The sequence below is a fragment of the Carettochelys insculpta genome, chromosome 4, assembly GCF_033958435.1.
Source record: "Carettochelys insculpta isolate YL-2023 chromosome 4, ASM3395843v1, whole genome shotgun sequence".
NCBI lineage: Eukaryota > Metazoa > Chordata > Testudines > Carettochelyidae > Carettochelys > Carettochelys insculpta.
In genome coordinates, this window is record NC_134140.1 from 73,651,452 (window position 1) to 73,678,619 (window position 27,168).

Below are 27,168 nucleotides of genomic sequence, written 5' to 3' on the forward strand. Positions count from 1 at the left end.
AAACACAGACTTTCAGATCATTAACAGACCTGACCACTCCATTAAAGTGCTGGCTGACAGATTTGTGAGTTAGGAGTTTTTTGATGTCTGTTTTGTGTCCATTCATTCTTTGCTGAAGAGTGTTTGAAGTCTGTCCTATATACATGGTGTGCGGGCATTGTTTGCACATGATGGCATATATGATGTTAGTTGAGGAACAGGGCGCTGTGCCTGTGATTCTGTGAATAACGTGGTTAGGTCCAGTGATAGTATCTCCAGAAGAGATATGTGGACAAAGTTGGCAATGGGGCTTGTCACTATTCACTCAGAATGTTAGGGTCTATTGTAAAGCAGATTGTAAACATAAACTTGTTTGGTATTTACACCAGTGACCTATAAAATATGTGAATTACAACAAAATTTCAAATGAAAGCAAATCTGGTTCACAGCTTGAAACTCTCTCATCTGGCAAGATCCGTCATCTGGCAGGACCATGGATGTTGCTGGACCAGAGAGTGCCTTGATGAGAGATCTCCAGGTACTGGGCTGCAGAGAAGCCCTGATGGTGGCAGGAAGCCCTGCTGTCAGCCCACTCTGGGGGGTCCTGGGGCGGGAAGCAAGGTTGGACAAACCCTACTGTGGGGAACCTAGCTGTGGTTGGGGACCCCCACTTTGGGGAGCCCAGCCGCGGGAGAGAAGCTGCTAGGGAGCCCAGCTGGGGCATGGAGCCCCACCAGCATCTCCACAGCAGTGGAGAGCCTGGCCAGGGCAGGGGAGCCTGGCAGGGTGAAGCTACCCCTAGGCAGCCTGTGGCAAAGGAGTCTGTGGCAGCCAGGCAGTGAGCCTGGCCAGCAGCTGGTGGCTCCCACACAGGGCAGCCAGGAGGCCTGAACTCCTCTCATCCAGCAAATCCCCTGATTCAGGACCACTCAAGTCCCAAGGGTGCTGGACAAGGAAGATACAACCCGGATTACCCAATTGCATATGTCCTTCATTTCCAGGAGTGAACAGTGGATTTGAAAGGTAGAGTTAACATGAACAATTTTTGCTAACTTTTGATCTTGCTGCTTTTGATCTTTGGTGGGTAGACAACAGATTTAACACCTACTGCTTACGTTTTAGACAATTTTAGAACTGTTTTGTCACAAACTTAACTATCACATTAAGTCCAAGCTGAAGCAAGGTGAACTTTGCTTATTATTATATATTATTATTTTCCTTAATTGTTTTTACAGAAACAGCTTTTATGTAGATTACAAGTTAATGCATATAATTGCTGGGCCCAAGTGTCTTTCAAAGAGTCTAAAGAGATAAAATTAATTATATGATATATTGCAATTATCTGTTGGTGTTAACCACAAATATTTCTGGGTTGGTTTTTTTTGGAAAGATAAGTTATTTCCTGGGAAGCCACTGGTTTTGCAGGTGTTCAAAGATCCCTTCAATCAATGGCAGCTGAAACACAGGTTTGATTTGTGGATCTGCTTCCAGGCAGGTGGGGGCTCAGGTTTCCACTAGAGAAAGTACAGGAGTTAAGGCAAACTCAGGATTTCCTCCATTGGCTCTGGTGTTTAAATTTAGAGTCCCATGAGATGCATTATGACCCAAGAGAGAGCAATTTTGCAAGAAGGCAGTGCACGTGGCAAGTCAAGCACTGAAGCAGCTGGGTCTGCCAGAGATTTACAAGTTTAAATGCAGCAGCGGCATTTCCAACTCCATCTTTGCTTGCTGGTGTCTGGAAAAAAATCCCAATCCCCCCATGCCAAAGCAATGATGGTGGACAAATGCAACCACTACTGCCTAGCTCAGAGGCCCTTCTTTGCTCCTTTCTCCACAATTCTGTGGAGTGGTCAGTTTCACTTCTCTATGTGTATAAGGCACCAGATGAGATGAGCCTTATGTGTGTTCAAAACACATCTTTTTATAATGGTTGAAATACAAAAAAAAAAAAAAAAAAAGTGAGCCTGGACACAGTGAGGTGCAGTTTAAACCATCATCCTGCACTTGCAGTGCTGCATTGGAATATATATGTGGAAGATTTAATGAAAGTTTTGCTAGTGACTTCATAGTGTGATCCCCAAGGGGTCTGAGAACATGATATGCCATGGACATATTTTCTTTTTAATTGCATTGCTGAAATTTATACTAGGAAACTTTATTTCCTGCATCAATCCACTCTTTTAACACTTCATGTTGACAAACAGCTTTTCACTGTATGATGCTTACCCTTGTTGAAAATGTAATGGGCCGTCATATGCAACACTACAACCTATCCTTAATCAGGATGCCACACTCCAAAAGGCCCTAGCTGACAGGCCTTTTCTCTCCTGCAGACAACCTCCCAAACGCATGAGGATTCTCACCCACAACCGCAGGAGCACCAGTCCTGGAACTTCTCCTTGCAACAAAGCCCACTGCCAGCTTTGTCCACATATCTATTCTGGAGATACCATCATTAGACCTAACCAGGTTATTCACAGAATCACGGGCACATTCTCATGTTCCTTAGCTAACATCATATATGCCATCATGTGCCAACAATACCCAGGTGCTTTGTGTATTGGACAGACTTCAAACTCTCTTAGACAAAGAGTTAATGGGCATAAAACAGACATAAAAACACTCGTGAGCCACAAACTGGTCAGCCAGTATTTTAATGGAGTGGGCCATTCTGTTAATAACTTAAAAGTTTGCATCTTACTGAAGAGGAATTTTCACAACAGTCTTGAAAGAGAGGCTGCTGAACTCTCTTTTATATTCAAATTCAACACATTAACACATGGTTTGAACTGGGATGGGAATTTTCTGGGTCATTATAGGGGCTCTTATGCATACTTGGCTTAATCTAATTCTTGACTCTCCCCCACCCTTCTGCCCCTCTACTCTCTGATTTGCTCACCTTGATCATTTTTTTTTGATTTGTCCACGTTGATTACTATTTTTGGTTCTCTGTGCCTTAAATATTGAGTCTGTTCTGGTATGGCTATAGTCTGAAGAAGTGGGTCTGTCCAACGATAGCTCATCACCTAATAAATTATTTTGTTAGTCTTTGAAGTGCTACTGAACTGCTTTTTTATTTTTGTTTGTGTTTTGTTTGCATACTTTGCATTTTCATATTTTCATTTTTTTTACTTACCATTTGCATGTCTCAGTGGAGCTGTAGAGCTATGTAATATATAGGCACAGACTGCACAAGTGGCAAGTTCATTATTCTAATCTGTGACTGCATTGATTTTCTTTTTATTCTCTGTTGAAGAGGGAAAGGAAGAATTGTAAATAAACTAGTAACACTGATGCTGAACTGACATGTAGTAATGTACAATACATTATGATTGCATAACAGAGGAAAAAACTTCAAACATTCATTTCAGATAATTCCATCACTTGTGTAAATGCTTTCAGAGAAAATCCAGGCGGCAAATCCACATGCTTTCTCAGAGCTGAGTTTCTGTGCCACAGGCTGGCTTACTCAGTACTTCGTCACATTTTGGAGTTCAAGAGAGCAAGTTTAAAAGAAACAAAATTAAGTCTTTCTTCACACGATGCGCTATCATTGTCAGGGGTGCCATGATGGCCAGAAATATAACTAGGTCAAAAACTAATTATGTAAGTTGATGGAGGCTGGTCCATCAATCATACTCAGCTGAGACAGAGACAGAGATGCAGTTCCATGCTCTGATGTCCCTAAGCCTTTGATTGCCAGAAATTGGGCCTGGACAAAGGGATGAATCACTTGATAAATGCCCTGGTTTTTTTATTCCTTCAGAAGCATCTGGGTCAGCCAGTGTTAGAAGACTGAGCTGGATGGACTACTGGCCTCATACAATATGCTCATTCTTCAAAGCTGCCAAAAAGCTGGTCACATGGGTGGATTCCATCCTGCCCATAATATGAACATTTTTATATGCACTGTATTCAGACCCAGTGAGAGCTGCCTAGCTGTGGCACCAGCAACAAGTCCATGATACGGCATATATGTATCATCTTAGAGCCCTTTGATGCCATAAAGCTGATGAACAACAATCTTAACAAGTAATATTCCTCATTTCTTTGCTGGTGAAAGATGTTCCCTCCTTTAAGGTCTAGTACAAGAGGGAAGAGGATGAGGTAGCATGTCACCTGCACACAGCAAACCCTGGAGACTGTAGAGCAGAGGTGGGCAAAATAATGCCTATGGGCTGGATCTGACCTGCCACCATCCCTCAGCCCATCAGGAGCCTCGGGCAAGCTTTCTATCTGTTGTGTCCCATGATGCTGTTCAAAGTGGCCAGCTGTGGGAGCCATGTGCATCTCTGCAGTGCATGTCCTGGGGTAACCAGCCAATGGCAGTTGCTTGGGTCATGCCTGCAGCACAAGCAGCAAGGCCCCCCAACCCCAGGTTGTGTGGTGCCAAGAGGCAAATTGTCCCCACATCTGGGTGCTTTGAGAAGTGTGAAGGGCACAGTAGGCAAGGATACTATCTGAGGGACCCACTGGTCTGCTGTTTGGGACCCACCTCAGATAACCATCACCTGGCCAGAGCACCCTCTTCCAACCTGCTTCACCCCCTACCCCAGGTCACAACACCCTCCTGCCCTAGTCACAATCCAAACCCACTGCACCCCTGCCTGCAACTCCCTCCCAGCTCCTGCACCCTTCCAACATTCTTTTGTGGGTCAGAATCCTCTTCACCCAAACTCCCTCCTAGACCCCACACCTCTTCCTGCACCCGAGTCCTCTACCACAAGCTATCTGCTGCACCCATCGCAGATCCTACAACTCCTCAATTAATAGCATAGCAAAGTGAGGCCCTTGACCACTTACCAAATTCCTGGTATGGCTCCCCCACCACCAAAAATTATTTCTAACCCATGCTGGAGAGCAACCTGTGCATCAATGGTTGCAGGCAGGAACATCACTAGATACTGTCCATATGCCTGGATTTATACCACTCCAATCCTCTTCACCTGCTTAGCAGAAATACATTTTAATCAGGCCCAGAAAGTTTGGATGTTGAGAATATTCAGGCTGTGGTTGGCTATTCCAATCTCTGTTATTCCGTGGCAGCGATGGCAATGGACATAAGAGAATTATGTGAATATTAGCTATTAAGATGTGTTAAAGCCCAAACAAAACACTAGACACACAGTTTTCCCCCGTGGAGAGTGAGAGAGAGGCATAAACCTCACCTGACAGGTATTAGTCATATTGCTTTATGCCTTACTAGAAAGCACAGAAACATCATGCCGTTGATCAGCACAAGAACCTCTGTAATACAGTCTCCTTAGGCCAGGTTAGAAAAATGACACTTGTGCACACTGTCATGAGGCTTGAGAGCTCTGCAATTGCTGGGCCCACAGAGACCATAGATCAGATGTTTCAAACACTTCAGTTGTCTCAGTCAGAAAACTTTTTTTTTAAATCAAGTAATGTTAACTGTGGATAGGAATTTTGTTTTTGAGAACCTGGCTGGAAATGCTTTCTAAAGCTGCTATCACTCCTGTTTGCAGAGTTTGTACGGTATTTTTTGTACAGTATTATTACTGAATAACGTGTGATCCTCTGGGTAGCATCTTACTCTTTCTTATCAGTCGTTTAGTATGCTGCGATCATAGAATCACAGGGCTGGAAGGGACCTCAAGAGGTCATCGAGTCCAGCCCCCTGCTTCAAGTAGGATCAACTTCAACTAAGTCATCCCAGACATGACTATGTCAAGCTGGAACTTAAAAACCTCTAGGGATGGAGATTCTACCACCTCTGTAGGCAACGCATTCCAGTGCTTCACCACCCAGTTGGTGCAGTAGTATTTCCTAATGTCCAACCTACTCCTCTTTCTGTAACTTCAGACCATTACTCCTTGTTCTGCTATCTGTCACTACTGAGAAGAGTTTGTCCCCATCCTTTTTAGAGCTCCCCTTCAGGAAGTTGAAGGCTGCTATTAAATCAATGCTCAGTCTTCTCTTTTGCAAAGTAAATTAGCCCAAATCCCTTGGCCTCTCCTCATAGGTCATGTGCTCCAGCCCCTTAATCATTTTTGTTGCCCTTTGCTGAACCTACTCCAGCACATCCACATCCATTCTATATTGAGGGGCCCACAACTGGATGCAATACTCCAGATGTGGCCTCACCCATGCCGAAGAGAGGAGATAAACAACTACTCTAGATCTGCTTGCTATACTCCTCCTAATACACCCCAATATGCCATTCGCCTTCTTGGCTACAAGGGCACACTGTTTACTCATATCCAGCCTTTCATCCACCATAATCCCTAGGTCCCTTTCTGCTGTACTGCTGCTTAGCCAGTCGGTCCCCAGCCTATAACAATGCTTGGGATTCTCCCATCCCAAGTGCAGGACTCTACACTTCTCCTTGTTTACCCACATCAGATTTCTTTTGGCCCAATCCTCCAATTTGTCCAGGTCACTGGATCCTCTCTCTACCCTCCAGTGTATCTACCTGTCCCACTAGCTTGGTGTCATCTGCAAACTTGCTGAAGGTGCAATATAGTCCCTCATTCAGCTCATTAATGATGTTAAAGAACGCCAGTCCCAGAACTAAGCCTTGGAGCACTCCACCTGAAACAGACCACCATTCGGATATTGACCACTACCCAGTAGGCCCGACTGTCAAGCCAGCTTTCTATCCATCTTATAGTCCATGTATCCAATCCATATTTCCTTAACTTATGGGCAAGAATGTTGCATAAGAACATGCATAAGAACATAAAATTGGCCATACTGGGTCAGACCAAGTGTCCATCCAGCCCAGTAGCCTGTCTGCTGACAGTGGCCAGTGCCAGGTGCCCCAGAGGGGGTGGACCGAAGACAATGATCAAGGGATTTGTCTCCTGTCATCCATCTCCAGCCTCTGACAATCAGAAGCCAGGGACACTCTTCCTACCCTTGGCTAATAACCTTTTATGTTGTGAGAGACTGTAGCAAAAGCTTTACTGAATCAAGGTATATTGCATCCACTGACTTCCCTATGTCCACAGAGCCTGTTATCTCATCATAGAAGCTAATCAGATTGGTCAGGCACAACTTGTCTTTGGTGAATCCATGTTGACTACTTTTGATCACTCTCCCCTCTTTCAAGTGCTCCCAAATGGATTCCTTGAGAATCCCTTCCATCATTTTCACAGGTACTGAGGTAATGCTGACCGGCCTATAATTCCCTGAATTGTCCTTCTTTCCTTTTTTAAAGATGGGCAATACATTTGCCTTTTTCCAATCATCCGGAATCTCTCCCGAGCTCCAAGAGTCTTCAAAGATAATGGCCAAAGGCTCGGCAATGACATCTGCCAATTCCCTCAGTACCTTTGAGTGCATTAAATCCAGACCCATGGATTTGTGTACATCTAGTTTTGCTAAGTAGCTCTTAAACTCATTCATTCCCCACTGAGGGTTCCCCTCCACCTTCCCATATTGTATTGTCTAGCATTGTAGTGTGGGAGCTGTCCTTGTCTGTGAAGACTGAGGCAAAAAAAAACATGCAGTACTTCAGCTTTGCTTACGTCATCTGTCACTAGGTTACCTCTCTCATCCAGTAACGATCCCACATCTTCCCTGATTACCCTCTTATTGTTAATATGCCTGTAGAAACCCTTCTTGACACCCTTCACATTTCTTGCCAGCCGCAGTTCCAATTGTGCCTTTGCTGTACTGATTACTGCCTGGCATTTTCCAGCCACATATTTATATTCCTGCTTAGTCATCTGTCCAAGTTTCTACTTCTTATACACATCCTTTTTGAGTTTAAGCTGACCAAGGATTTCCTTGTTAAGCCACGCTGGTTGCCCACCATATTTGCGTTTCTTACTATGCAGCGGGATTGTTTGTTCCTGTGCCTTCAGTAAGACTTCTTTAAAATACTGCCAGTTCTCCTGAACTCTTTTCCCCTTCATCTTTGTTTCCCAGGAGATCCTTCCCATCAGTTCTCTCAGGGAGTCAAAGTATGATCTTTTGAATCAAGGGTCTATACATTACTGCTGACCTTTCTTTCTTTCTGTTGTCAGGATCCTGAATTCTGCCATCTTGTGATCCCTGCAGCCCAGGTTTCCGCCCATGTCTATTTCTTCTACGAGTTCTTCCCTGTTCGTGAGCAGCAAGTCAAGTTGTGCATGGCCCCGGTCAGTGCCATCAGCACTTGTACCAGGAAGTTATCCCCAACATTCTCCAAAAACTTCCTGGATTGGAGCAGAGGAAAGGCGCTCCCAGAAGGATAGAACCCCTGTCTCTCTGGTAGCCAACCAGGACTCAGCAGACTGGTATGAAAGAAGCTGTTGGCTTAGTGCCTAGTAGTTCCTCATTGGAGTTTGACCCAGGCAGGTTTATAGACTGACTGGGAAACCAGCCGCACTACGGACAGCTCTGAATGTGAGCTGAACTCAGGAGAACCAGCTAAGACCCAGGTCCAGTGGCTGAAGACTGGTCAGAAGCCTCAAATAAGACCTGACAGTACCGTGGACAGGGCTAGTCAGGTCCTTGCCCCAGAACATTGAAAATGATCAGGCAAAGACCTTACACTGCACCCCTTTGCCACAGAGGGGGTGTTCATAAGCGAGTGGACCCTCTTACATGCATACGTGATTTTTTTATTAAAATGGGAGTGGAGCAACCTGTGAAACATCTGACTCTTTTGCTGTAGCTGGCATTATTTCTAGTTATATTATGAAAAACTTATTTGTAATTTTGTAACTGCTGATTGTTCAGATTACAAGTGAAGCTTAGTATTGCCTTGATATATTCAATAATAATGGGAAAGGTCCTGTGGATGCCTTTATACAAATTGCTCTTCTGTGTACTCTCCCAGTGCCTCAGTGGGTCACAGCTGACAATACCAGATTTGGGACAAACTGCTGAAAAATGGAGTAGACTCACCCCACGATGGAGGTTATTCTTCTATAAGATAAACCAAATGAGTAACAAAAGTAAATTTCTGTCTCACCACACCACAGTTAATATTACTTCAGATACAAAAATGATGCATGCATATGCATGAGTTAATAATAATTAACAAATCTTAACTTTTTCCATTGACACCTTACATGACATATTTTGCACAAGATTTGTTGCAACTGTATAATGATGGTAGCAACAATAATATACATGGTCCTGTTGTAATCATACAACCTCATCCTATACACTACCTTAAGCACAGTAGTTCTTATTTCAGATTATGTTGGCTATGTCTACACTACCAGCTAAATTCAAATGTAAGGCAGTTAGCTTGATTGTACCAAATGACTGCCTTCACTGTAAATACCATTATCTCAATATAAGGAGTACTAATTTCGATACCATAACATCATTGAAACCGGCTGGGTGTGGTGTCAAGTTCAAATGTAAAAGCTTGAATGAAGACTGGTGTGGAAGCGCCATGTCTTTGAATGGAATTCATTAGCCTTCAGAGGCTGACTGATGCTGCTGCTCCTGGCTCCTGTGTCCTGACCCCTCACAGAAGTCAGGAAGCTCTTGCACTAATGCACCTGCTGTGCTTGGTCCTGGCTCCAGTGAGCCAGATGCAGCAATGCTGGTCATTTTCCTGGCTCCCACAAGCTGCGTGAGCCAGGAACCAGGCAGCAAGGTGAGTGCTGCCAGAGGCAGGAGTGCAGCACTACCTGAGGGGAGGGTGCAGAAAGCAGGGCTGAGGGAACTGTGGGATAGGTTCCCACAATGCATTGCTGCAACAGTTGATGTTTGGCCATTCAATGTGGCAGCGCTAACTTGACTTTGTGTGGCCTTTGTGGGGAAGGGAGGACACTCAAAACTGAATTTATAAAACCCAGAGTCATAAAATCAAATTTAATAAAATCAAATTTGTCTGGTACTGTAGACGTAGCCTCAGATATCCAAATAGTACCTCATCATTTCTGTCGTTGAGTAGATAGCCCTTATGTGGTTGGGCAAGCAAGCTTTAGAGGTCTGTGCAAACAGTCTTTTGCAGCTGGTATGGCGATGTCTTGCAGAAGACATCCAGAATGGAGAATCACTGTTATTGCACTTTGCTTCAACAGGAGTAAACTGCTTGTCTGGATAGCCAGCAAACTGTCAGTCCAGACCTTGGGAGCAATTAGATAAGTTCTATTCATGGATCTCCAAATCCTGAGCTTTCTAGACACACTTCCCTGCAGTGTGCTCTCTGCATGCTGAGAAGTTAGGTTTGCTCCCTCCAAAAAGATGGTATACAGGTCAGCCTGTTAAGTTAGTGGAAGACTTGCTCTCCACTGTTAATACATAAATCAGTTGGTTTTATAATAAACACCCAAATGAGTTCATAAATAAAGATATTTAAGTGGCAGGAAGCAAGAATCAGTTAAACATGTTTACCAACAAAACAAATCAAACATGCTTTCCAGTGATTAGAACTTACAGCCAGTTTTGTCAAAAACAGATTTTTCATGTACATTAGGTTTCTAGATGCTTTTGCCTTCTGGTCAACAGGATCCAGCTTTCATAGGCTCAGAGTATTTGCTCTTCACGTCCCCCTGGGAGAGAGAGAGAACTAAAACGTCTTTTTGGCTACCCTTATTTTCAGCAAGATGTGGGGGGGCGGGGCTGGCTCTCTCCCAAGGGAAGAAGGGGTGGGCTTAGTCAGTCAGCCCTGAGCCCACCCGCAGTCTCCCTCTGAGCCACTCCACTGCATTCCAAAGGGGCCCAGAACTTTGGCTGGTGCTCCAGAACCCTTTGGAATGCTGGGCCCAGGGGCAGTTGCCCTCTGTATGCCCCCATCAGAAGGCCTGCTTATTTACTCCAAGTCCATTGTGTCTTCCTCCAGAGCTAGGAGGGCTTCCTCTGGGTCAGATTCTGTACCCAGTGTTTTTTGTTAAATGGCCACTCCCATTTATAAATCTGATGCATGTGACAAAGTGGGCCTTTGCCCATGAAAGCTTACTCTCCAATATGTTAGTCTATAAGGTGCCACAGGACTTCTTGTTGTTTTTGTGGATGCAGACTAACATGGCTACCCCTCTGATACTTGCCTCCTACTTGTTTAGCTTGAAGGCTTTGCTTACTAGTATGTAAACATACTTTCTTTGTCCTCTGCTTGTTACCAAGCCATTCAGACAAGTAAATAGAGGTTCCTTTGTCTAGGGTAGATCTCCCAAACACATTTTATGAAGCTATTAACAGCACATATCGATAACTCATTGGCCTTGTCTACAGTAGCCCAAAATACATATTCAGCGCGTCATTAGCATGCTGGCAGGTGCAGCACTTCGAAATTGCCGTGGCTGATCACTGCGCGGCTCATCCAGGTGGAGCTCCTTTTCGAAAGCACCCCAGCAACTTTGAAATCCCCTTATTCCTAAAAGCAGATGGGAATAAGGGGATTTCGAAGTTGCTGGGGTCCTTTTGAAAAGGAGCCCCTTCTGGACGAGCCACGCTGAGGCAAGCTACGGCAATTTTGAAGTGCCGCAGCTGTCGGCATGCTAATGACACACTGAATATGTATTTCAGTGCTTCATTTGTAAACTTTGAAATGGCCATTTGCATGGCCATTTCGAAGTTTTGGGTTAGTGTAGACGTAGCCATTGTGTATAACGATTGTGTATAACATGACATGGTGATTCTTAATATCAGTTTAAAAACTATCTGACATGATTACTTTTGAATATATATCTTATGACAACAGTATGCTGGGAAAGTGAATGTGCCAGTCATGATGTAACTTACAGTGGGAGTATGTGTGTGGGGTCATTCTTGAACTTACTGATTTCTGGTACTATACTTTGCTTTTAGGGAACTCCGTCAGTTACATATGCAGTGCTCAAAGTTGCATTAGGAAAAAATGGCAAAATAAAACTCCTATTTTTGGAACTTTTACTAATGAGGAACTTAACATCACTGGTAAAACAAATAACTCAAGGTTTCACAATTCTTATAATTAAATAAGAAAAATGCCTTTAGAGATGGACTCTCCAAAAGTCCTTAGAAAAAATGATTCCATACATTTGCCTCTCCTTTTTCAACACCAGAGAGAGGTGAAAATTGTGTGTATATAATAAAGGAAAAGTTTGTCAGCTTCCTCACCTTCTAAAAATGTGGCTTTAAAATGTAACATGTTTTACCTCACCCCTCAAGGGGAGAATGTTCAGGTTTGGAAAATATAAGATTCTGCCTACAAAATTCTGAGGCTAAAGCTTTTCTCCTGCTGTCCAGTCACAGTAATGTCCTACTTTCTCTGCTCTGGGCTGCGCTCTTCCTCTCTTACTAGAATGGCTAAACAGTTATTTTAAAATAAAAGCCCAAAAGGGGATGGTGGGGAAGGAAATCTTTCTTAGGGTCGGGATTCTGCAGGGTCCTTTACCTTGCTTGAGCCACAGCCCTTTCCCTGGAGTTGGTATGTTCTAAGTCCTCGCACGGAGACAGTTACTCTTCCAGCTTCAGTATTCCACTTCAGTCTTTCACTGTGCTGCTTCCAACCCTGATTTACCTGCCTTTCTCTTAGGTCACTCCCTCCTACATCTACTGTACCTCAGAGACTCTCTCCTAAGCTCCTTTATGCAAATCCCTTGCAGATTGGATCCATGCTGATCAGTAGCCCAGCTCATGTGCATTAGCACTAGCAAGCTGATGTGCTTTCAAGGTTCCTTTACTCTACTGAAGAACAGGGTTTACCTTTGATTTTCTGCTTCCCTCATCCCAGCAGGCCTTGTTATAGCCCCCAATCTTCTGACCTGGCATAGAACCAGACAGAGATAAGCACCTCTTTAAGGGACCAGCGCATTCATAGATAAAACATATCTTTCTTGATAATAGTCAATAAATTTTATGAAGACAGGTGTTATAGCCACAAGGGATCTTGTGTTACTGGTTTTGGTTTTTTTTTTTACTTTTCCTGCTAAATACATATGTTTGTTGTAAAGGGCTTTTTTAGGTCAGTGTTCAAGACTGGGTGAAAGCATTGTCTCTTGAGAAAATTTGAGGGTAAAGATTATAGCTCAGCAAAGATATTCTGAATTTAGGAAGGAGCAGCATAATAAAAGTTCTGGAGCACCAAAAATGCACAGCATGCTGTCAGAATGAGACCTACATGCAACAAGGAGAAAATGAGATTTAGGCAAGGGCAGAGAGCTGTACGGAGTTCTGAAGATGAAGAGAGTTTGATTCTTCTAGAAAATAGAGACCAGTTGAGGAACTGAAGTATGGCGCTAAGGAGGAACTATAAGGTGTTAGGGCAGTGAGAAAAGATTTGTTGAAGCTGAACAGATTTGAAGGAAACAAGTTGTGAATCCAGGAGGTGGGTGAAGGAAATGGTGCAGTAGCTGAAGGAAGTTTTGGGCTAGTGTAGACAAGGCCAATGAGTTATAGGGCATGGACTCAAGGTTCCAGTGGTAGATACTAAGAAGAGATGTTCTTACAAGAAGTACTGCTGTGATTTAATCAAAGCCTTAGTTGCCAGGAGTGGTGACAAAGGAAGAGAAAGCAATGTTTTTAATCTTTCAGAGTTTCTCTATGCTTAACTAATCAATCTCCTTCCACACATACACAAGACTGAAGTAGTTAGTATAGCACTTTCATGAGAAATTCTGGTCTTCACTACTTTTATTTTTCATGTGAAAAAAGCTATGTTGCCAAAGTCTCATAGAAAAACAGCACTTAGAGGAGATAAAAAGAATAAAGCAAAATTAGAGTCTTGCTACTTCTCAGAGCTCTTCTATTTTGCAAGTAGACCTAGGTATTTATGGAGCAACCACAGATTCCTTGGAACAAAATGCATATAGTCTTTGCTATAAAAATGTTGGCAGCAGGTTTTCCAGTCAAACGCTGGAAACATCATCTTGTCTACGTTTATCCAACTGCTGTAAAGATGTGTTACTAAATTTATTACAGAAGTTTTAGGCACAGTAGTTAGTAAGGAGAAATGCTGACACAGAGTTGAAACAGACTTCTTCAGCATTTTTGAAGTTTGCTTAAAAAAAACAAATTTATGCAGCCTTGCAACCACTTTTGGGGAGATGAAGCTCAGGTGCACAAGCTTTAGGGCAACACTGCAGCCTCTGTTCCCTTCTTAGAAAAAGATTCAGATACAGTGCAGACGCCATGTCCTTCAGACACAGTAATTATCTAGGTCCCCATATGTAGCCTTAGTACCAGTATACTACTTTGAGCACAAATACTCTATGGTTTCTGTGCTGTGTAGGCTTTCTGCAGCCCCTCTGCCTAATGACAATTTTGCTGTGTCAAAATGAATTTAACTACTCTTAACAAAAGAAAAGGCCAGCTCCTCATGTGATATAAAGCAGTGTAACGAGTGATTACAACAGAGCTGTGCTGATTTTCACTACCTAAGCTTCTTGCTGCAAATCTATAAATCCACTACCTCATCCCTAACTTTTACTGCCTAAAAATGAAAGAAAGCAGAGAAAAAGCAGTCTTTTACTTCCCCCTCCTATAATTTCCTTAGTTCTAAAATCATCTGATTACATGCAAAGCTATACCATTTTTCTAAATAATTGTAATTAGAGCATGAAAATAGATTTCCAGGAAAGAAACAGTTGTGATATTTCCCTGCAAATTGTTTTAAAGTATTTTATATGCCATCAGTTGAGGGATTTTTTGTAATTTCCCAATGACATTTAATATTATGATGTCACTGTGGAAGATAATAGGCCAAATTCTCCCCTTATTTGAGCAAAGTTATTTTTGAAATAAAGAGGTGTGCGAAGATCATGTGATTTTTACAGTATCAAATAGAAACAGTGAGATAATTTAATTAGTATCGTAGCTCCCTTTTTTGTGCTGTCCTACCACATGTAAATTAACATTGAAAAACGTTCAGGCTATCCAAGGTTTTCTTTAAATCTGCCTATGTAGATTACTTTTACTAAAATGTAGTGGCTTCAAGCATGGGAGTGTAAGTAGTGGCTTAAGGAACATCAGTCACATCCAACCTCATCATATGAATCACACCCTTTCTCTATAGGCATTCATCTTCCCATGCTTAATATGTGGAAGACCTAAGCAGACTCTGTGGGTAGTGAATAGGGCTGGTGACTGAGGCCTGACTTGTGATTTATGGTTTCCTTTGTGTTCACAGTTTTGGTCTCAGAATAACTGCGCAGTTTAACAAGTAGGTACCCCACTATATTGTTGACAGCATTGGACATTTGGAGGTTTGAAAATAGATAATTTGGTCCACCTGAAATGTGAAAAGAACAAGTTGGAGGGATTGCAAAAAATGGCTTTTGCGTGAGTGCAAGGTTGTTTAAATAGTCTCCATTCTTTGGCAGTTGCACGTCTTGCACAAACATGACCCTTTGAGTCTTATTATATTGATTATACAGCTAGAATCTGCCAGACACATGGCATAAAGTGGTGATTTGTTTTTGTTTTTGTTTTTTTGTAAAAGTTGTGGTGTTGATTAGTCTTCCAGCCTAGTTCCCAAGTGGGAATCTAGCAGATTCTTCTAATCATACTAACAATATTTTTCTCTATAAGTAGTTTTAAAGACTTCTGTGGACTATGTCATGGTGGAAGGGTTTTCGTATATGGTGCACGATCTACATACCACCTACCTAATACTTCCTTTGTAACTGCACTTCTGTCTTGCACTCCTTTTTGTGTTTTGATGCCAGATAAAACTGTCAGTTAAATGTGATGTGATTCTTGAGCGTACCTGTAAATCACTTCGTTAAGTGTGGGATCTTCTGGCTAAAATATGCTATAAATGCAAATCAATATTATCTTTTCAAGAAGTGTTTTAGCTAGGATATAGCTGTTCAAAATTAACGGGATGTTTTACAAATAAATATTTAATGCATTTAAAAATATTACATTGTCAAATTTGTAAACAAATACTGCACATAAGGAGAAAGCAAAGTTGGACCAAAGACTTATGAATTGGTACTATAAACCATGAGTTCTGTACCCCACAACAGCACATATGGCAAAGATATCACAATAGGCTTCCTCTTGAAAATGGGACAGCTACTGAAAGGAGTAAAAAGCCCATCTTAAAATCTGTAATTGACATTTCATGGGAAAGAGGATGGGGGTGTATTTTAGTTGCAGTAAAGCAACTAACCTGTGCCTCTAAAAGGTATCTCTTGCAATTTAGATCTGACTTTTTGTCTTAGAATAAACTGCATGTTAATTAACTAAATAGGTTGTCTTGGGATGGGGGTGAAAAATGTAGTCAAGTTTACTAGGAACTTTAAAGTGCTACATGACTGCATTTTTGTTTTGTTAGGATACAGGCTAAAACTACTATCTCTCTGTTACTTACCAAGAACTGTTTGTCCAGCTTGCAAGATCATTCTCTGGCTAAGTAAGAGAGACCTGGAGGGTTTTAACTGGATTACTGGTGAACCTAGAAACCTGATTTGAATATTGATATGTTTTATTTTAAGTGAAGAATTAATGATACTGCATCAAAAGTGAAAGTCAATTTTTTTTGACTTAACAAAGAAGATGTGGACTTCCCTCTTTAACAGAAAAGTCACTTTCAAATCCTTGACACAAAAATAAAAGTTCAGCTGTTGCTTTTAGAAGGACGTGGATGACTATCACAACAAAGCAGACATAGATTCAAGGGTTCTTAAACCTATAGATTTTCAGAGCAGCAAGTAAGTAAATTAGTTAGCTTGTTTGGAGACTTAAACTTTTGAGAAGCTAAGAAGATATTTGTTAAACTTAGACATCACGATTTTTTATTATGAATAAATTCCATTCAGCAATATAGCATACAATATAACTTACCCTGAAATGCCATTACAGTATTTAGTAAATGCATAGAACTGTTTTGGTAAACTGTGCTTTGCTAAAATCTTAGTATTTTTCTAGTTTATATTACAAGGTCTGAAGTGATCTCCCTTTGTTGTAGGATTGTCAAGGTCAAAGTTATTCAAATTTATTTTAAAATGTCAAATATGTGAAGTGGATGTAAATAAATGAACAAATCAAAGGAATCGAAAGTTTAAAGGACATATGTGTGTGCAAATTCACTTCATTTGTATTTAGCGTAAATATGTCTCCCCAGCATATTTGTATATTTTGTGCAGTTTCAACAGACAGGGTGAAACATCTACGTGTCTTCCAAGAGGACTGCCAAGGAACTCCTTCATCTGCACGTTATTCCAGTTTTATGACAGTGAAAATCCATTGAAATCACCGGTTCACTACTGGAGTGTTTTATTGGTGGATCAGCCTTAACCTTTATTTTTGATTACTTTCCAGTAGGCTATTTAAATCTCGAAAAATGAGGGATAGTAGCTAATGCAGTAAAGAAAAAAAACAAACCCAAAACAGATTAATAGTGTTTAGAGGCTCTTTTAGCAAAATCATATATAAGGTGAATCCAATAGATATTTTATACTACTTTATTTATTATATAAGTACAAACTCAACTACTTTTTCCAGCTTGCTCACATTTTTAAGGAAAAAAAAAAACAAAAAACTCACAACCAACCAGCCAAAAGAAAAAAAAAGCTTGACCTTTCTATATTTTTCTTTATTACTCTTATTGTTATATTATCCAAGGATTGCTAGAATATGATTTGCTCTGATCTAGGCTAGTTCTTAAGGGTTTTTTAAAGTGTTTAAAATAATATCTAACAAAACGCTCTTTAGAGGGAGAATTTTTGAAAAACAAATTTTATTTCCATGCCCTTTTGTGTAATATGCACTTGAGAACTGCTCCTGTTGCTTCTGTGGTTTTGTAGTTAAAGGGGGGGAGAAGAAACCCTTAGTCTGTAAGTAACACAGAGGAAGCTGTGCTAGTCTATACACTATCAAAACAAAAAGCAGTCAAGTAGCACTTTAAAGACTAGCAAAATAGTTGATTAGGTGAGCTTTCGTGGGACAGACCCACTTCTTCAGACCATAGCCAGGCCAGAACAGACTCAATATTTAAGGCACAGAGAACCAAAAACAGTAAGCAAGGTTGACAATCAGAAAGATGATTATCAAGGTGAGCAAATCAGAGAGTAGAGGGGCAGAAGTGGGGTGGGGGGTGTCAAGAATTAGATAAAGCAAAGTATGTAAAAGAGCCCCTATAATGAGCTAGAAAATCTGAAGAAGTGGGTGAAGACTAGCAGGGTGGTTTATTAGGAAGTGAGCTTCCGTGGGACAGATCCACTTCTTCAGATTTTCTAGCTCATTATAGGGGCTCTTTTACATACTCTGCTTTATCTAATTCTTGACACCCCCCACCCCACTTCTGCCCCTCTACTCTCTGATTTGCTCACCTTGATAATCATCTTTCTGATTGTCAACCTTGCTTACTGTTTTTGGTTCTCTGTGCCTTAAATATTGAGTCTGTTCTGGCCTGGCTATGGTCTGAAGAAGTGGGTCTGTCCCACGAAAGCTCATCACCTAATAAATTATTTTGCTAGTCTTTAAAGTGCTACTTGACTGCTTTTTGTTTTGTTAGTCTGTAAGGTGCCACAAGACTTTACCTAGGTTTTGGTTTTGGAACCTGAGAGGAGCAGCAGCTATTGGGTGTGATAAACTCATGCAAATGATCTTTCAGAATGCATGTGCAAATGCAAAATGGTCATGTGTATTCTGCTCGATGCTTCTGGGTTACCCTGCTAAACTAGCTTGTAGTGCTGTCTCAGAAAACGTAGGGTATGGGAAAGGGTTAACTTCTTACTACCAACCACCGAAAGGCACATTTGCAGTTGCTCCCAAGCTTGCCTTTCTTTTTACACCTCATTCGCTCGCTGGTGCTCTTCATTTCAAGGCAGATCCTTTGACCTAAGCAGATTATTGTGGACTCATGAAGGACGCGGCAAGCTACCCGTGCTTTTCAAGGAGGAGATTTGGCTCCAAAATAGGACACTAAGCCTTTCAGACTTATGCTTATTTACCTAGTCCGCTGCTTGCAGTGTCTCTGGGTGCTTAGTGGACCCTTGTGGAATCAGCCGGGAAACAAAAGCAGAAGTGGCAGCTGCTGCAAATGTGGGAGTCTGTGCCATTAAAAGGAAGCAGTTGCTAATAAGGGCCGGAGAGACCTAGGTTTCCTTGGTTTCCATGACAGTTATTAGGTAGCATAGAAATTGAATTGTCTCCCACAATGCGCTGGGGGATGGCGGGAGGAAGGAAGGGGGTTCTCCAGAGACAAGACAGAGTAGTTATTACTTGTGCTAAGTCTTCTGTCTGAGCTTGCAAAACTCTCTGGATTATTATTGGGCAGGTTTTATCTTTTCCCAGTGTGTTGTGCTTTACTTTTTTGACGGGAGACTCTGGCTTGCGCTGCAGTGTTTCAAATAATATTTTCCCCTTTCCGTTTAGAAAGTGAGCTTGACACAGCCAGGATATGAACAATTACACAGGTGGGCTACTCAGGGCGAGTGAAGACAGAAGGCATCCAATCAGGTATTGGCAACCTGCAGCCTTGTCAAAATGCCCCTCCAACAGATTTCTGTAGTCCCAGCGCGGGAGACTGCCAGCAATGGGAGAAGTTCAATGGGCAGAAACAAAGAGAAAAGCAAGGAAGTCCAGGTAAGAGGACGGTTTTGATTTGATTTGATACAATAGGAAAAACCTAATGCACAGCAGTTTGCCTTGCTGTCTGCTCAACAGGGTGTAGTGGGCTGTAGGTTTGGAGCAGCATTACACATAGTCACAGCATGCTTTATTCAACTGACATGGAATTTCTACAAGAAATTTAATCTCTGAGTTAAGAGTGGGTGGGGAGAAGGGTTATAAATACCTAGGGATTATTGTTGAAAAAGGAGGTTGCAGATTTTAGTTTCCATAGCATGTTTTTGCTATGTTACATTTAAATATTTCAGTATTTAACTCTTCTGTGCACTATCTAGCACTCTAGCATTCAAAGACAATGGCTATTATTTCCTGTACATATTTTGTCTTGCAGACACCGAAACAGTTTGAATATTTTAGTTTCCTGTTCATAGTTTTTGGACGAAAGAGAATTGCTTTGAAAGATTCATCTTAAAAGGAACACATAATAAATAGGTTAATACTAAAGTCTGTCTCACCAATATGTTTGTACTGTCTGTATTACATATAGGGACAAGTTCTATAGCCTGCAACAGACTAGTTTCCATTTTCATGCAAAACGCATCCGTTTGTTTTGTTTTCCATCCATTGTCCCCCTGCCTTTCATGGAAAAAAAGATCATTGAAAAGGAGCAAATATTATTCTACAAGTATTAACAATCAGGCTTAGACTAAAATGTGAAAATCTACACAATTGTTTGTAAGTTTTGAATACTGTGTGGTGGGTGGGTGGCAGAGATTCTAGTGTAAAATGCCTGTCAGTAGTAAGCAACACCTGACAAAACAAAGCAAGACTGAGAAGGTATCAGAGATAAATGCTGTGAAACCTAAAGCTGCCCAGCCCCCTTAAACATTTTTTACTTGCATTTATTTCCTGTTAAACTTTAACAATTTTTTTTTCTTATTCTGGATATAAATCTTTTTATCTAGAGGAGAAAAAGGTGGCTATGGAGGAAACAAATGAGAATATTTTAATAATTAACTGGGAGAAAAGTAATAAAATTCATGGAATTGCCCAAGAGAAGTGGTGTTTACAACTTTTTAAAAAATCATTAGTATGGCTTAGTTTTCAAAAAATCATTTTAGACCCCAACAAATTACTTATGTTGTTGTGTCATTGTGGAAAATACTAGTTGGCTTATTGGTTTTTTTTTTTTAGACTGAGAAACTCTTTTGGTCTGCTAACTGGTTTAAAACAAATGCAGCAATCTTTTTTTTCCTGATTTTTAGCTAAGAATATCCTTGACAATGTCCTTCCCTAGACATGATTTATTTCTCAAATGTACTATACTAATAAATTTTATCGGTCTCTCTATAATGCCTAGAGTTTTGTGCACATAGAACAATCTTTAAATTTTTTCATAATACTGATAAGGATTGAAATGGCAAGTGTTTAATATTTCATATATGAAAATCTAAAATGTAAAATTATACCTGGATTAAAATGACTCTCTAATTTTTTTATTTAAATTGTTTTTGACAGAGTAACACATTTGTTTAACATCCACAAAGAGTTGACTAGAATTGTCTTGTGCTCCACTGTGGGTGTGATTGTCCTGTGAAGGGCTGAATCAAATCATTTTGGAAAATCAGATACCTCTGAGTACAAACATTTGCATGTTTTCCGTACAGATGTATATCTGGGAAGAGCAAATTAGTTTACAGAATTTATTAGGTTCATGAAAGTTCATTTAGCTTTTACTTTTAAAATGGGTTCCTGTGGCACAGAGTGTTAGTTAAAATGCATATGTAAAACTGCCCTCTCCTGGACACCATGTCAGATCTACTCCATTATATGTCCCCTAGCTGCAATTTATGCAGGATAAAAGATCTAATACTACTAATAGCTAATGGAGCTGCTGTAATATTGGGGGTGTTTCCAGGTACAGCTGAGGGCCAAATCAGGGAAAGTCACTTAAAACAGGGTTACTTACAGCCAATGACTAGGGGTCCTCCACTATAAGGCAAACAAAACTAGTCACACACAACACTGCTAATGCCACACTGGCCAGCAAGAAGTCACACAAGCAATTCCCTTCCATGCTCTGTCTTCTGTGGAGCCACAACTAGTATCCTTCTTGACACAAATGTGAGGTTAAGTAAACCAATCTCACCAAATCGGAACAGGTTCTTATAGTCCCAAAGGATGAGCCACATTCCCAAGATCTGTGTACCTCAGATCTTACCCAAAAGAGCATGCTGTGCAAATCTTTGAGTCTAAAATCTAAAGATTTATTAATAAAAAGAAAGAGAATAGGGTGAGAGTAAAATTGTTAGAGCAATTATATTACATACATCAGTCAGAAAGTTCTTGATGCAGTCTGGCAGCAGTGGTGGAATAAGCTGCTCTGGAGCACATCCTTTGTTACGATGGGTCAGCAGTCCTCCTGGGCTGTTTATAGCAGAGGTGCTCCTGAAGTGCTGAGTTAGATTGAAGACAAAGAGGAGGAGTCTCAGAGCCCTCTTTATACCTTTGCCCATGTGGAGGGAATTCCATCATGCTTCCCTGTGTGGAAGCACATCTGAGATCGAGTCTGTCACATGAGCAGGTCACCTGTCCATATCCTTTCTGGGCAATCTGCCATTTCCCATCTCCTGGGTTATGTGTCCACAGACAAATTCCTCAGATGTGTATTGGAATCTGGTAAGGTCCTTTCTCTGTCAAGTACTGCTTCACTTGTCTAGGAACCCTTTCACAGAAGGTTACCAGGTCTCCTATTGTGGTCTCCCAGAAACTAAAATTTCAAAAACAAGCTCAGAGCCAATATTTAAAACTCCACATGCAAAAATGATACAAACATATGAACAAAATAAATAGATTCTGCAAATCTCCAGCTTTCAATAGACACCTCGCTTGGCCCACTTGGCATAAGATTTGAGGCAAGTCTAGGAAGGTGTTTGCAGTATCATTTTGCCCATTTGTTCTGAAACCCAGTAACATAACAACAACTTCTTTACAGCAAGTGGTAAGGATGCCTTTCAGAATAGAAGGCCCCTGAACAGACACATCAAACTCTTCAGATAATTCCCTAAGCACGTGTTAAATATATACTTGGTTTGGATTCTTTTGTATTTGTGGGTATTTGATGAGGTTAACCAGCATTGTACCAAAGTGGTCTAATGTTTGGGTGCCTAGAAACAGTCATTTATCCCTCTTACTGACTCTCACCTGGAAATCTTCCTCCTTCCCATCCTATTCCACATCTTAATTCTGTCTCCAGTATCAGCCTTCCCTTTTTGCTAAACTCATAATGTACACTGATACCCTCTTTTCTTCCTTGGGTTTTTAGAAGCCTCTGAGTAGCTGAGGGGAAATTTGTCTTTGAAAGCCACTGTCCTCTAGGAATTAGCTTTTCTGAGGTGGTGGAAGGCTAGTTCAGTAGGATAAGGAAATGCACCTTCTTTTCCAATGAACAAGCTTTGAAAGGGGATTAATAGCAGAAGATGTATGTCTTCTTACAAGTGTTTGGTAGAGAACTCACTGGGTTCCCCAAGTGGTACCTTAGAGATTTTGGAGGAGTCTTTCAATCCCTGTCTTCAAATGACTGGCTGCAATGAGACAAGGAGTGTTACTAGTCTCATAGTGTGGTGGAATGTGAAGGACAGTTGTAATAGGTTGAGCCAACCAAAGGATCTCAGAACTATGCAAAGTTTGAGACCCACAGCTACTGGCACTGATGTGTATTCCTCTTCTAGTGAGAGAGCATTCCCCCCCCCCCCAATGTTCTATATCAGTAAATAATTTTATTTCTTTTAAGACAGGTGGTTGACTGGATAATGAGGCGACATTTGTTTAAAAGAAATCGTTAAGGGCAGGGTTGGTTAGAGTCCAAAAATATATGGATAGTCTAAAAATGTTGGGTGCACCAACTGTGCATGGATGGGGATATGTTTGCAAAGTGGGAGCATAATGTGCAATTTCTTTGTTGGAGTAGCAATGAGGGTGCAACTTAAAGGTGTTCAAATCCCTCTCCCCCTGCTTAACACATGTTCTGTCTTGCTTGTCTCACTATGCATTGTTGTAAGCCATGGTTAACAGTAGCATTCAAGATAAAATGTAATAACAAAGAGCCAGGTCCATTCTTGGTGCACCCTGTGCAGTTCAGGAGAAAAGTGAAGAAACAGTAACTTTAGGCTACTTTTGCACTTGTGTTCCCAGCTGGAGGCCACGGGGCATTAGTATTCTTCCAAGAAGCTATTTATAGGAGTCTAATGGCTCTCCAAAGGGACTATTCTGATGGTCAGGAATTCTCAGAGGGTGGGGGTGCCATCGTAACACTCTTTCCAACAGCCAGTCCCATGCACTTGTGTCATGGAGTGATGGACGTTACAGGAGCTGCTACAATAGCTGTGCCTTACAAACTTCCTCAAGATGAGGAGAATCTTCTACTGGCTTTAAGGCAGGAAAAGCTGTGACGTACAAAGTTCAGCTGAGCAAGTTGTACAACTCTCTCTCTTCCTCCACCAATACAGTCTAAAAGGGGGTACTTGCAAATAACAAGGAATGAAGTGCTGGACAGCATTTCTAAAACTGTAAGCATGGTTATCTTCCATGGTTACGTTTTCCTTCAAAGCTGGAGTGCAAATATATATTTTATTATATGTTTTTGCATGAGAATAAACCAAACTCTTTCTGGATGTAATTCTGTTGTCTCCAGTGGAGCTGCACGACAGATGAAATTTTCTACTCTCTGTTAAAGCCCTAAGAAACATATAGTTGTTAGCATTTGATTCATGTAGATAATGTAAAATTTCTGTGCACTTTATTTCTAAAAGTAACTTTAAGTAAAGAAAAACTCCTGTAGTGAGGCATAAGTTGGTTGTGCAGAATCCCACATGTGAATGGGACAATACTGAGGTCTAGATTTTTGAAAGAGTCCGTTCGTATTTGTGTGTTTGTCTAAATTAAACTGTGAAAATTAATGGAAGCTGTGACTCCTCAGCAGCCCTAAAAATCAGGGCTCCACCGTCTGAATTTGACAATTCTGAACTTGTCAGCCTTTGAAAATGTAGGCTTTGTTGAGATGAGACAGGCAGAATAGATAACATAATAATAGTGCTTTTGGTAGCTATGCTGGAACGGTGTTGCATTTCCTTTCCTGTGATGACAGAGTAAAGAAGCATGCTTCATGTGTCTTGAAAAACCTAGGAGAAACTAATGCTATCGACTGACCAAGTGCCTATGTAACTGCCACAGGTAGACTTGAACCTGGGACCTCTGGAGCTTAGTGCAGGAGTCGCTTAATTTTGAGTTAAAAGCCAGCTGTCTATCAACTAAGTCTGTAGAGGAGACTTGTTCTTTCTCTGTGTAAGTGACCTAGGTGCCACTACATGGGACAATGTGTATGGGTTACACCTTTACTGATAGGCACCTAAAGGAGTCGTCTTTTATGCCTGAGGCCACGTCTACACTATGGCAAAAATTGATTTAAGATGGACTTTCCTGCCATCCCTGGAGCAGGTCAATGGGAGAAACTCCCCCATTGATTTTCCCTTACTCCCCACAACAGTGAGGAGTACCAGTGTCAATGGTGGAATCCTGATTTTTTTCGATTTAATGTAGCCCCACTAACTGAACCCCAGAAGATCAAATGCTGCAGCACTGATCTTCCTGCAAGTGTAGATGTACCCTGACTATTGTCCCCAGAGAGGAAAAATGAGTTTAAAAATGGAATTTGCATATGTTAGAGTAAATTAGCCAAATCAACTAACCGAGGCTTATCTGATGCAGCAAGTAATGCCAATCTAGAGTTTACAGTTAAGAGTAAACTACTGCGGGTACTGTGAGAAATGAACTCTCGCCCCTTTTGTTCTCTAGGTGAAAGGATGAATTATGATTATAAAGGATAATAAGTAGCATAATATGATATAGAAAATAGTAACCACTACCAAACTAAATTCTTTCCCTGATATTATTGATGCATTCTGAACCCATCTACTACATTTGTGACTCCACTAATATTTTCTGGAAGTGGAATACCACAGAGCATATCTTAAATATTCTTATTAAAATGGTTAGCAGATTGATGTATGCTGATGGACAGTCAAAGATAACATTAGTTTATTTCTGAGTAACCTCATATTAGAAGATACCTTGATATGTATAATAAGGCACTCAATCAGTCATTCAATCTTGTGATATACTACAATGTGACTTGTGAGTTACAGTATGACATTGCTGTGCAGAGTTTGCAATAAATGCCTGTAAAAGTCAAGTATTGTTTAAAAATGTTGTTTAGTGTGGTAAAGAATAAACAAAAGTTCTGCGAAGAATGGTATAGTTGTGATCATTAAATGGTTAATATTTACAAGCAATTGCTATACCATGTCATTAGAGCTTTCATGGTTCTTTTTGGTCCTCTGTAAAGGAGAATACCATTGGTAGCTTACTAGTAAATGTTAACTTTAAGCTTAAGACTACTACGAATCAATATTCCTGTAGAATGTGCTGCCCAAGCAGAGCTGCAGGATAAAAAACCCGGCCCCTGGAGAAAATTTAGTACAGAATTTCTGTATAGCAGTTAGTACTGAGGGAAGAAGAATCTTCCCTTCCTCCCCACTGATTTCCAACAGTTTATGGAAAACCAACATAGCTGCTTTCAGCTGTGGTTACAACCCATGGACTGGTGGAATGTGAATATCCATTTGTACAAGCACCATATCTCTTTCATGGTATCATGGATTATACCAACAGGTCATTGTGTGGTGTGCAGGGGATTGTGAGTCACTATTTTTGCCCTGTCAACACCTCTCTCGTGTTATAATCTCATATATAGCAGCATGGTGACAGATCTGCAGCTTGTTAGCCCGGGTTAGCAGGGACTGAATTTGGCCCATAGGAAGCCTGAGCCAATATAGCATTTAAATTTGAACATGTTAATGTTTTCTATAACATCACTATCTATATTGTACAAGAAAACTATTCTAATATGTCTGTTCTTGAAATGTTTTGCATTGGTTTAGTTTAAAGAGCATATACTATTTTTCTAAACAGATCTCTTCTTTTCAAATGAGAAATCAAGGTGACATCTAATAGTGATTGCAAATGCCAGCTTGGAGTAACTGCTAACATTTATTTGAAATGCCAAGCTAGAGTAACTGCTAACATTTACCTTAAAGCTCATAAATAGCCTAGAAGTTATTGACATGCCTTGCAAAGAGGATGTTGATAGCTGAATATTCCTGATGGGCATCAATTGGATTCCCATTACATAAGCTACAATACCTCAAATAAAAAGGAAAATTCCTTTTAAAAATACAGTAATGTTTGTGAAGCTGAATAAAGAAAAGGATGTGGCTGTGCGCATCTGCACAGTGTTCTCATTGTTAACTGGGGACTACATAAAGAACAATTTCCAACATGAAGCTTGTCAAATTTATAGCGTAAATGAGAACAGGTAAAGTAGTAAAAATCAGAAATAAACAGAGAGAAAATATTCCATTTTTTGTCAGTTGCAAAATTAGAATAAACAATTTTTTAAGAAGAGTAGGTATGTGGTTTTGTTTCTTAAAATAGTGGTTACGCTTAATTATATGATTACTAACGGTAAAAATCAGAGCAGCTGCTGATATGCCTAAGTCAAGTTATTGAAAATTGTAGATGCAATTAAGCAGGTACTATTAAAAATAAGAGGTGACTGATTGAGTACCATCATCCACCTATCTGAATAAAATCAGGCTTGCTTAATTGTTGATGATTGTCACCTTCTAGCCTGGGGGCACAGAGACAAAAGCCCTAATA

The 27,168-nt window shown here is 40.8% G+C and overlaps 1 protein-coding gene across 6 annotated transcripts in view; it reads left to right on the forward strand.

Annotated features, from left to right (window-relative positions):
- The window catches only part of MARCHF1 (membrane associated ring-CH-type finger 1), a 553,572-nt gene that overhangs the window by 223,736 nt on the left and 302,668 nt on the right, over positions 1–27,168 (forward strand). For 4 of the 6 annotated variants that reach the window (XM_074993075.1, XM_074993077.1, XM_074993076.1 and 1 more), the window contains one exon: positions 19,198–19,407. In XM_074993075.1, coding sequence (XP_074849176.1) covers positions 19,309–19,407 — 99 coding nt within the window. In that variant the 5' untranslated portion in view covers positions 19,198–19,308. Of the gene's footprint in view, positions 1–18,610; positions 18,951–19,197; positions 19,408–27,168 lie in introns of those variants that run through there. The other 2 variants (XM_074993073.1, XM_074993079.1) reach the window with 1 other exon arrangement.